Genomic DNA, 12406 nt, shown 5'->3' with positions numbered 1-12406 from the left:
GCTTGCGGCAGAGGACGAGAACTTTCCATCTCTCCTCTCGGAGCTGTCAGAGGAGGAGTCTGCGGGGGGGCGGCTGCTGCGTTCTCTTGCACAGCGAGGGAGGGAGGGAGGGGGGGGGGGGGGGGGGGGTTGTTGAGAGACGCGTTACAACAACCCACCCGGCAGTCTCTCTCTCCGAGGAGAGACATTAAGCCAGAGAGAGAAATGATGTGGCCAAGCTGAGAGTAAGGGAGGATGCTGTGGGGAGGGGGGGCCGCTGCAGCCTGAATCCATCTCCATTAGCGAGCGTGGACCATCAAGAGGATCCAGACGCACACACACACACACACACACACACACACACACACACACACACACACACACACACTCTCTCTAGTGGGGGGGGCTCCTCCAGGGCTGATGCAAACACACTCTCTCTAGTGGGGGGGGGGGCTCCTCCAGGGCTGATGCAAACACACTCTCTCTAGTGGGGGGGCTCCTCCAGGGCTGATGCAAACACACTCTCTCTAGTGGGGGGGCTCCTCCAGGGCTGATGCAAACACACTCTCTCTAGTGGGGGGGCTCCTCCAGGGCTGATGCGCACACACACTCTCTCTAGTGGGGGGGGGGGCTCCTCCAGGGCTGATGCACACACACTCTCTCTAGTGGGGGGGCTCCTACAGGGCTGACGCGCGCACACACACTCTCTCTAGTGGGGGGGGCTCCAGGGCTGATGCAAACACACTCTCGCTAGTGGGGGGGGGGGGTCCAGGGCTGATGCAAACACACTCTCTCTAGTGGGGGGGGCTCCAGGGCTGATGCAAACACACTCTCGCTAGTGGGGGGGCTCCTCCAGGGCTGATGCAAACACACTCTCGCTAGTGGGGGGGGGGGGGGGGGGTCCAGGGCTGATGCAAACACACTCTCTCTAGTGGGGGGGCTCCAGGGCTGATGCACACACACTCTCTCTAGTGGGGGGGGGGGGGGGGGGGGCTCCAGGGCCGACTGATGCGACGGATTGGGATTCATCAGATAATGACGAGGTTTACCACTACCAGTCAAAGCCCACAAATCCGCAGCTATAGAACAGACTTCCAATCTTGGAATGTATTCATACCTCCTCCTACGTGTACAGCGGGATACTTTTATTCTCCATATGCGCACGCCATTCCACACCTCAACACAAATCACATTTTATATAGTATAGGCTATGCTTTTTTTGCATTAATGACAGAAAAAAACAACTAGCTTTTAAGTGAGAGGTTTGCCTCGTCCAAAAGCTACAAAAGACAGGAAACTCAAACAGACACCTCAAAGACAAACCTCAGCAGCTCCTCGGCTCTTCGGCTCGGTGCCGAGGAATTATTCCATCACTCATGTTTTGACATCTGCCTGCGATAGCAATGGTGCTCTGCTAGACTTCAAATATGATGTACTCACTACCGTTTCCAAACTTTTCTCTTTCCTTACTTTAATTATCTCCTCTGTCTCTACTGTGAATCTTCAAGTCCCTCTGCCTAACCATACCCGTTATCTTCTCGTCTCTCTGCCTAACCAAACCTGTTATCTTCTCGTCTCTCCGCCTAACCAAACCTGTTATCTTCTCGTCTCTCTGTCTAACCAAACCTGTTTCAAGTATTCTGCCTTAATAAGAATGGTATTAAAAGCCTCCCCATGGGGACTGGATGCATAAGGAGGCCATGCGGTGACATGCCACATAAACAGTCCCACCAGCTTTCTTAATTAAGGCACTTTGTTTTTATTTGGCCTTTTTTCATCCTAGAGGCCCTGGCTTAAATTGGATTCTAAATGATCCAGAACCGATAGAGCAATCTTTACCGCCATATTCTTAGACGGAGCGCTCGCTAAAACCCCCTGTCACAAATATGCTGGCTGTGGGGGTAATTTTCTCCTGCGACAGGGTGAGCAAAGTGGAGGGCCCAGCTCTCCCCTGGGGCATGATGGGAAGATTGGAGGAGGGTATACGGCAAGAATAGGATGGGGGGTGAGGGGGGGGGGGGGGGGTGCACCACACCATTTACAGCCGAACGCCCGTGAGACACAAAGAGAGAGAGGAGGAGAGGAGATGAGATCCTCTTCACTTCTCTTTGCACTAGCGTTCCCTCCACTCCCTCTCTTCTGGGGTCATTTAGGGAAGCAGAATGCTCCTGAAATGGCCAAGCGGTGCAGTGAAACACCTCAGAGGCCTGTTTATTACTCATACCACAGGCCAATCCTCCCCCCCATTACTGCATAACCGCCAGCATATAAAGAGCATGTAGAGCAAAGCTTTATGCACGATTACAGCAGCCAGGCGCAGCCAGGCGCAGCTGCGGCTGAGAGCTCAGAGGTAGTGTTGAAACATTATAGGGGAGAGGTGGAACAAAGAAAAAGTATACAGCAAAAGGAAAGTGACATCGGGAATGTGAGGGGGGGGGGGGGGGGGAGGGGAGGGGAGGGCTTGGGGAGGGGAGGGGAAGAATGGTAAAATGTTTCTCAGCAGGAAAAATGATTTCCCTTTCTACGCAACCTGCACCGAAGGGGGTTGTGCACAGTTTCACTGCACACGCCTCCGATTAAAACACTCTCCCCCCCCTTGCCACCTGCCTACCCCCTCCCCCCCCCCCCCGCCCCCCCTCCTACCCCCTGCCCCCTCCTCCCCCCTCTTCCTGTACAGTATGCTGCGGGGTACTGGGTGAGAGGGAGGCAGCCAGAAAGCCTGATAACCAGGAAACGGTCACATCTGGCCCTCGCTAATTCAATTCCACACAAGTTTGCTTTTCCTTCCCATAACATAACCTAATTAAAAAATAAGCAGAAATTGGAAGCACATTCGTTTCCAATTCATCAGCGGAGAGAGAGGTGTGGACGAAGACTTCTAAAAAGGTTGGGTCTTTTTTAATTAAAATCAAAATTGCCCCACGCTACTTTGAATTATACATTTACAGGAAATGAATCCGACCAGCAGTGATTACACACACACACACACACATGCACACACACACACACACACACACACACACACACACACACATGCACACACACACACACACACACGCCCATATGGCTATCGACACCTCACATTATTAGACACACTTTGGGTATTCGACACACTCCCCGCCGCCTGCGCTCACAAGGTTTCTTCACCCAAGAGACACAGGTATGTCAGGACTTTTAAAGTTTGGACCTTTCAAACTTTGAGATGTGCTCCATTTTCTGTTCAACATAAACCAATTCACAGGTTAGGCTTAAATGCTTTCTCAGTTCTCCAATTTACTTCCATTGACAGGTGTTTGGAAACGACAGCAGCCATGAGTCATTCAACGAGTCAGAGAGGAAATGAAAACGAGGCCGCGTGCGTCCGTCTCAGAGTGCAGAGCTTAGCGGTCAGGTCCGAGCGTCTCGGACTCACCCATGGCTTTGGTCTCTTCTCCCTTGGCGTTTAGGATAGAGAACTTGAACTTGGCGCGCACCTCGCTCTTTGGGCAGCTGACCAGGAGCAGATAGAGTGACAGGTAGTCTTTACTCTCCTCATCCAGACCTTTAGGATTCACACGCAAACACCTGAGGGAGGGAGAGAGGGGACAAACATCCTGATGAGACGGGTGCAGCTAAGACAAACACCTGGGGGAGGGAGAGGGGACAAACATCCTGATGAGACGGGTGCAGCTAAGACAAACACCTGGGGGAGGGAGAGGGGACAAACATCCTGATGAGACGGGTGCAGCTAAGACAAACACCTGGGGGAGGGAGAGAGGGGACAAACATCCTGATGAGACGGGTGCAGCTAAGACAAACACCTGGGGGAGGGAGAGAGGGGACAAACATCCTGATGAGACGGGTGCAGCTAAGACAAACACCTGGGGGAGGGAGAGGGGACAAACATCCTGATGAGACGGGTGCAGCTAAGACAAACACCTGGGGGAGGGAGAGGGGACAAACATCCTGATGAGACGGGTGCAGCTAAGACAAACACCTGGGGGAGGGAGAGAGGGGACAAACATCCTGATGAGACGGGTGCAGCTAAGACAAACACCTGGGGGAGGGAGAGGGGACAAACATCCTGATGAGACGGGTGCAGCTAAGACAAACACCTGGGGGAGGGAGAGGGGACAAACATCCTGATGAGACGGGTGCAGCTAAGACAAACACCTGGGGGAGGGAGAGGGGACAAACATCCTGATGAGACGGGTGCAGCTAAGACAAACACCTGGGGGAGGGAGAGGGGACAAACATCCTGATGAGACGGGTGCAGCTAAGACGTAATGTGATGCTTCAATTCACAGAAAATGTTCTCTTCATATTTGCCAGCTACGATGACATTATTCTTCGAGCAATGAGTCTCCCACTGCCTACACAGACCATTACTGAAAATTAATTTCAGAATTATACTGTAAAGACAAGTATTATCCATGTGCCCATCTTGGTGTTTTAATTATTATTTCTTACAGTGAGATCCATGGGCTTCTTCCCACCTACAATACCTACAGTATGAACTTAGCTAGCTCCCGATCAATAACGGGATCAGCACCAGAGCGAGGGGTTCTGACCCTTTATCTGCACCAGAGCGAGGGGTTCTGACCCTTTATCTGCACCAGAGCGAGGGGTTCTGACTAGAGATCAGCTTCCTCCACACCCCTTCATCTGCACCAGTTAAGTTTATAGTTTTATTGCTATATACTGTATTTACTAAGAGCATTTTGACACCTGCCACGGTAGTCAGTGTTGCAAGGTGGTCAGCAGACATCGTAATTTTTACCCCACCCCCTCAATTGCACAGGGCAATACACATCAAATTCACCTCATGCAGTAAATTAAAGCTTGTAGAGACAGCCTTAAGTGAATTCAACTCGTTTGTGTCTATGAGGTAGCAGCAGTGACAGATACACAGCTCACCTGTTCAGAGAGCAGTATAAACAGGTAGAAGTCTGCTAACGTTAACTACAATGCGACGAGCCCACTTGAATAAATGAACTTTTTGTGGCAAACCTAATACCCATGCTCGGTGACTACCTTGACGGCTGCGTCGTAGAGCAGTTAAATGATAAGTCCGGCCCGTCAGGACAGCGGAGGAGCTCGTATATCTTCAAATTGGAAAAAAACGAGAAACAGACACAAACAGAAGGGAAAAAACAGACATTGAGCCGACAAATGTATTTTCTTATAAACTGCACGATGTCATTGGTAACACCGGTGTTGTCGCAAGTTTATTAACTGGTGGTGAAATTTCCACAGCATGAAATACCTAACTTATAGCTTAGCACAGTGTATTTGGAGCATGGTTTGTTTGCAGCCTTGACTAGGCCGATATACTGTAGGGGAGAGTGGGGTGAGTTGTGCCAGTGGGGAAGTTGTGCCATCCCTTGTATCTAGAAAACCATAGAAGAAATTGGTCATGTGACCACACATTTTTGAAGAGGCATCCATTTTACTCACTCTGCAAAGAAGGGAGGCAGATGGCACAAGAGCTAAGCACATTAAAGTTCAAAAAACTGTTTTTTGCCTCTCAAAGTAAATTTTTTATGATCAAGGTTTATTGATTGTTGTGTCTGAACAATTATAGACAAGCTTGAAAACATTTCACGCATGTGTTAGTGTTTTAGTAAGCTACAATATGAGGCTATACTGTTAGCATGATGTTAGCTCCAAACCAGCTATATGATACAAGTTTGTTAAAATGGTGGGGATGGGGTGATTTGTGCCAAAAGGCCTGGGTTAAGTTGTGCCAGTGTAGTTGCAGTTGATTTAGTGAAATTTTATTTCATTTTGTTCTTAAATGTTTAAATAGACCTTGTTGAAGAATATTGCAGTATTGGCAAGTGTAGCCTGGCTCTGTGATAGTTGATTTTGTTCATTTTGAACATCATTTTTATTTCTGAAAATGTTAAATATGTAGGTCAACTGCTGCTACCGTTTAGCCTTGTTTAACCCTGTTATAGTACACTGGACTTTAGTGTTATCTTTATTTTGTCTTGCTTTGATATAGCATTACAGTATATGAGATGAAAATGTTCTGTTTTACTTCAGTAATCAATGGCACAATTTACCCCAACGTATTCTCTCCAAAGGCACAACTTACCCCGCACCCGGGGCAAGTTGTGCCAAGAGACCACTTTTTTAAGAATAGCCATATTTTTTTAACAGTTTATTTAAGATCCAAAGGGAGTGTTCCCAGTGGTGCACAACATCCTGAAATATATTTACATATTGTAGTTGGAGGCATTACTGTCATGCCCTCACTTTAAAGACACTTCAAGTAAAAAGTGGCACAACTCACCCCACTCTCCCCTACTGTATACAAACAGAGGCCTGGACCCCTGACCTGATTACTGCATTGTTCATCTGTGCTGCAAGAATGAATTCTATAGTCAATTGAAATTTCAGTTGAATGTGAAAAACTCATGAATTTGAGTCCCGACCTGCCTCTCCGATACCTCAAAAACAGCATTTTCATAGCAGAACACACTCAGCCTGAATGAGATAAATACCACTCCTAATTTAAAAAAGTGATTTGTGGAAGATATTACTCCAGTAAAACACCAGTAAGTAGGCATACCCCAGTAAGACTCATCTCTTTTGAGAAACAGAATAATAGTGGTGGGGGGGGGGGGGGGGGGGGGGGTGTTGTGAATCAACTCCGGGTAGAATGTCTATTTGTTTAGAACTCACTGCGCTCTGCTTTCATGTGTCAATAATATGGAAATTGTATCATTAATATTCAAGTCGAGTTTTACTCATTACAGTCGATTCGTAGTCTAATTGAATTTTTAAGGGCAACTGACAGCCGTAGCCAGCCTTCTGTGAAGCCATTCGAGGTAAATAACATTTTCTGAAACACAGGGACACGCCCAGGCGCTGCACTCTTCTGAACTCTACACACAGAGCAGACAGGTCAATATCAGCCCAGCAGGGTCATCACCAGTCAATACTGTATAATAATAGTGGTAGACAACTGTCCAATTGGATCAATACTTGTGTAACTAAATGGCCCCTGCCATAAACTATTGGATGATGGCAGTGCTTGAATTGGGGCAGCACTCAATTTTACTCTTCTGTACTCACCTTATGTAGCCCCGCCCACTTGACCCAGTTGTGTTATGACTTCCTGTTCAAAACACCGTCTGTTTGACCTGGTCACTAGTACTGTACTGTCACAGGAAGTGTAAATACAATAGGAAGTAACAAACTGGCTGACCCCTGTGTTGGAACATAAGGTGAACACTGGTACTTCCAGCTGGAGCATTTTGGACTTCTTCATCATAATGGATGATAACCCCCCTAGACTATGGCAGGCCCATATTAATTTCTCCATATATTCTATTCCATTACTGTTATCATTTTAATTTGTGCCCTCGTGCTGTGTGGGGCCAAAAGTAGCCTGGCTGACCTGCAGTGCATTGTGGTTCCTCAGTGCACTAACAACAAGCGTCTATGTGAGCAAAGAAGAAACCCAGCAATAACACTACTGTAAGTGAGTCATGATGCAGCAGGCTGGAAGGGAACTGTCAGAGGTGTGTTGGTCCAGATGTGATGAAACAGCAGCTAGGCAGTCTTTGTTTAGGCTCTTCCTGCAGGCTGTAACGGCACAATGCCCGAGAGAAACACTTTAAGTTGACATGACATTTGAAAACTTTTTTTCTCTCTCTGAACTCTGCGCTCTCCATTTGTTCCTAATTTGAGCAGATAACTTGGCTGTCCCGGGCCCGCTGGTGCGTGTTAGTTCACCCGAGGCTACAGGCATTACTTTCAACGCCTTCACAATCTCACTACCTTGGCCATGTTGTTGTCAAGGATACTGCGTGTGTGTGTCTTCCTGTTCTTTGTGAGCATTTCTCCCGGCAGGAAACAAAAAGGTTGCGTGGCATTTTACTTCAAGACTTTAATATCAAAGCCTCGCAGGTTTATCTTAAGTCTAGCCCAGGACTAATAAAAGCAACATCACTGTTTATGCGGATCTATTCTACAGTAATAAATCACGAGTCTAACAGAAGGAAAGTAGAACTTTTTTTTAAATCTATACTTTCACTGTATGCAAAAACACACAAAGCATTTACTTAGTTTATGTGTGTATCCTGTATATCTAATTAGTAATTTGCAAACAACACACATTACTGATTTGATTTGATTTGATTGCAGAGCTGAGACAAGAAGCAGGTTCAGATAGAGTGCAGCTAAGCCAGCACAGGGCGAGTGGCTACGGCTCTGATAGATATTGATGATATTGATTTTCCCCAGCATTTTTGATTTGGTAAAAGAAATGGAACTGTGAAATTTAAAAGCCATTTTTCTTTGTTTTCTGCTGAAGAATATGACCAGGATGTGTCAGAGATGATCAACTATGGCTTAGCAACAGATAAAGGCGAGAAAAACACCTTCGCTCCTTATTCATACATGCATGCTGTTGCTGATAATGTTGATAATGGCACTGGCATATTTTTTCTAATGTAAGCTATAACTGCACCCTGATTTGGTTTGTTTTAAAATGACCGTGTTTTAGATACATTTCACCTGGTATTTCACAGTGAGCCCATCTACTTTCACCATGTGGTTTACAGAAGGTCCTATCTTCTATTGGATTGAAGTTAAGCAAGACAAAGTACCAAGAAAGTCACACAAGGTCTCTAGTCATTCAACACAATCCAAACACGAGTACAGGTCAACATCAGCGCTATCACAAACCAGCTGAAGTCACACTAGATACAATATGGCCATAGAGAAAACTCATTAAGTATCATGTGTACTCCAGATGCGCAGGCGCTTCCAGGTCACCACCACATGGCTGCTGCCAGATGTAATCGGTTTGGGCGGGATCTGCCACGAAATGCAACAAGTGGATAATCCCTTGATAACATAATGTAGTGTGAAATTGAAGTGAAGTGGTTTAAGCGTCGTGAGAAAATGCTCTCCATTGCGTTTTCAGTATCCAACAGCTGGGACGACGACGCCTCCACTCACCATTTGAGTTTGTCGTTGGCTCCCGAGGAGAAGGTGGAGCTCTTGATGACCTCTCCCATCTCCTCGCGACAGAAGCTGAAGTTGTTGATGGTCCACATGTAGGAGAACTTCACCACTTTGATCTGGGCAGAGAGAGACAGGCAAGGGATGAAACTAAATCCCTTTATTTATATATCTATTCTGTATGGGTAAGTGGTGTTTGGTCAGCCTGGGCTTCAAAACCACACATCAAAACTGCCTTTCATCTTAATAAACACCGACAACAAACGGAGTAAAAGAAGAAAGGATATTGAAAAAGCAGCAACAGAAAAAAAGAAACAATTTTGCAAGGACAGGAAGGAGAGGAGATGAAAAAACAGACATCATCAATGAAAAGACTTCATATACCTTGCTCTTAACAGGAGGGTGCTATCTCAACTAGCGGGGGTGCACCGCTTTGGCTGAAACAAACACCATTACACAGTATCCACCTTATTTTTGAATGCCCCGCTGTAAAATAATTATGGGTGCAAGGTCCGGTTTAGAACATGCGCATTTCCTCGTTAAAACTCCGACGCTGGGCAAAAAAAGTTGCTTGTCAGAATAAATACACTCGTTTGACGACTTATTTGAGGGAATGTAATAATTCTATCTATCACATCTGCTATTTCTGTTGCTCTTTGAACAACAATGGATATTTATCGATGAGATTCTTGTCAAGCTGGACAACGTGCTACGGGGGTTTAGGGTTAAAATCGCTAAACCGGAAGTCAAACTGTGGGAGATTGTTGCTCACTTCACAGAGATCTACGGGCTACAGTATGTTGTGTCTGTGTCAGCAACGTAAAAAACGCTCATAATGATAATAGTGATTTTGTGAGAAACAAATGAGGCCTGTAATACTGAAAGTGGACATGGTGGTTTTTCCAGGTGTGGATGGGGTTCAGGTCAGGTAAACTACAAAGCCTCTCTGAAGGAGTCTCTTCCAGCTTAGCTGCCCACCAAATAGCTTGATAAGCTCATGAAGAATGTGTCAGCCATAATATGGCTGACACATTCTTACACAGCCTTCAAATATTATTTGAAGGCTGTCTTAGACACTGTCAACTCAATTTAACATTATGCAGGGTGTGAGAGATGGTTGGTGATTACCACCACCATCTACAAAACACAAAATAATTTCTCAAAGAAAGAAAATGTATTGCATCTCTCCAATTATCTTCTGTCAGCGCGGCGTAGTGAATAACATCCCATCGATTCCCTGTTAAAGTGGTCATCTGTGAGACCGTTTTTTCTCTGAGTTTCTGTAGGTGGCGCTGTCTTTAATTTATTTATATGAAAATGTCCCAGAATATTTATTACTTCTCTTTACTTTGGACTGGAGCTTTCCACCAAGGTTGGGGACTGAATTCCCACTGGGGGACACATACTCACTGTGTGGAACTGCGTGGCGCCTGGAATAAAAGCAACTGGCAAAAGGCCTAGGTGAAGTCATACAGTCATTCTCACACACAGGTCATTTGCCCCTCCTCACCTGAGTGTAACACCAGCTCTCAGCCCCTCCTCCTCACCTGAGTGTAACACCAGCTCTCAGCCACGGGGCCGCTGGACATTTCCGCCGGGGGAGGGGGGCTCGGGACTCTGGACATCGCCAGCCTTGATGCGGAGAGGACCTGAGTGGGGCCTGAGCACCAGCCAGGGGCGGGGCGGGGTGGCGAGGGCAGGAGCAAAGATCACTCAAGCTGGCCACCCCTAAAGTCACACCTCCCTCGCAGACAGCCGCAGACAGACGAATCCAGCGGACCCGAATGTCCAGACACCCAAACAGCTACGGGCCTCCTCCTGGCAGGACACAGAAACACAGTCATTCAAAACTCTCGTCACTTTACAGCCAGTGAACCACATTGATATGGAAAAACGGTGACCTTGCATCTCCCTGTTTGAGTGTGCGTGTCAAGGCAAATCCTAATTGAATGGTTAGGCTAATTGAGCGGTATTTCCCCAGTAAGTAGGACATAACGGCTCACAATTCATTTGTTTTCAAAGTGGCTCCGGCATTCAAAGCACAGCGGCAGCGCGCGCTCTGCCTCGCTGAGGGAAGCCTTCCTTTATCTGCGCGTGCTTTGGCCTTTGTTTGGCTTTGATAGGAGCAGAGTGCTGTGCCAGCCATCTGATGCCAGCCCGTCCGCCATAGCGCTCATTGAAGGGCAAGACTTAAGCCTTTCATCTCAAGCTGCCAGTCTCCAACAACACAACGCAACACACACACGTACACACACACACACACACACACACGTACACACACACACACACACATGTACACACGCACAAGGTCACACGCTACTTTCAAAAGGCAGCACAGACTAAGAAAGGGCAACACTTTGCCCACTTTGAGGATTTGATCATTCTGAAACGCCGCCATTGATATTTACAGCGCCGTGGCCACGGCACCTCTCACGTTCTTTAAGTGGTGAAGGGAAACTTCCTCATTAGTTTTGCCTTATTTTTCGTCCTTTTTTACATTAGCCGTCTCTTGAGATTCAAAGCGTCTTTAGAAAAAAGAAAGAAAAAGGGACATTCGATGGTTTCCTAACAAAGCCTCTCTCTCTGCTGGCCCCATCTCTCTCAGTCCTCCAGTACCTCTCCAGGCGTTTCGTACCAAAGCCATCACAAGGTCTCACGGTTTCCTCCCTCGCTCCTCCTCAGTTCCTCTCCAGGCGTTTCATATACCGAAGCCATCACAAGGTCTCACACTTTCCTCCTCTCTCTCTGGCTTTTCTCACTCAACCTGCACGCCCCACCCAATCTCCTGCCAGAGAGAGCCGTCCACTCCGCTGCTTAATTAGTGGCTGATTGAAAGAGAAGTTCAGGACCTGAGAAAACTTGGCAGAAACTGGGTATAAGAGTGAGAGCGAGGAGAGATGAGGCCAGAACTGAGAGAAAGGGTGAAGAGAGAGAGAGAGAGGGAGAGAGAGAGAGAGACCTCTGTCTCAGCGAGCGGATGGGAGACAGGAGAGGCGACACCTAGATCTCCGCAGCCCCAGCCCCAGACACGGCTTAATTAATGCTTAGAGATAACTTTCAATTGCCTGCATCCGATCTTCCTCAATTCAGTGACCCCTTTTCTTCTTCTGTGCTATTTGTATCTGATGAAAAACACTGGTGGCATTTTCCCTAAAACAATAAAATATTAATCACAAAAGTTGGGAGAACAAGGCGGCACTGATTTGCAATTTAAATTACCTGAGACTTCCTGGCAATTAATTATAGTCTATGTGAGTGAGAGTGAGGGTGTGTACGCAAGATTTTCACATGCCTGCGTGTGTGTGTGCGACTGTGCGACTGTGCGTGTGTTCGCCGGTGCTCCGTTGCAAGACATGGGGCCCTATCGTCCTACAGGCGCGATCGCTTGCGCACCAGTTTGCGCGCCTCTTATGCTTATGACTCTTATGCTCTTATGCTATCTTCCCTGCCTCTTCGGCAGGGACGATAG

The 12406-nt window shown here is 47.2% G+C and overlaps 1 protein-coding gene across 1 annotated transcript in view; it reads right to left on the bottom strand.

Moving 5' to 3' along the window:
• spop (speckle type BTB/POZ protein) overlaps window positions 1–10671 on the bottom strand; it is a gene marked incomplete at its 3' end in the record, with an annotated part of 58348 nt that extends 47677 nt beyond the window's left edge. The window contains exons 1-3 of the mRNA XM_083649197.1: window positions 10485–10671; window positions 8935–9056; window positions 3392–3543 (exon numbers count right to left, since the gene is read on the bottom strand). Coding sequence (XP_083505323.1) covers window positions 3392–3543; window positions 8935–9056; window positions 10485–10562 — 352 coding nt within the window. The 5' untranslated portion in view covers window positions 10563–10671. The remainder of the gene's footprint in view (window positions 1–3391; window positions 3544–8934; window positions 9057–10484) is intronic.
• Window positions 10672–12406: the final 1735 nt, after the last annotated feature.

This window comes from Poromitra crassiceps (assembly GCF_964638095.1).
Source record: "Poromitra crassiceps genome assembly, chromosome: 13".
Taxonomy (NCBI): domain Eukaryota; kingdom Metazoa; phylum Chordata; class Actinopteri; order Beryciformes; family Melamphaidae; genus Poromitra; species Poromitra crassiceps.
This window is presented reverse-complemented; position numbering and strand designations above follow the sequence as displayed.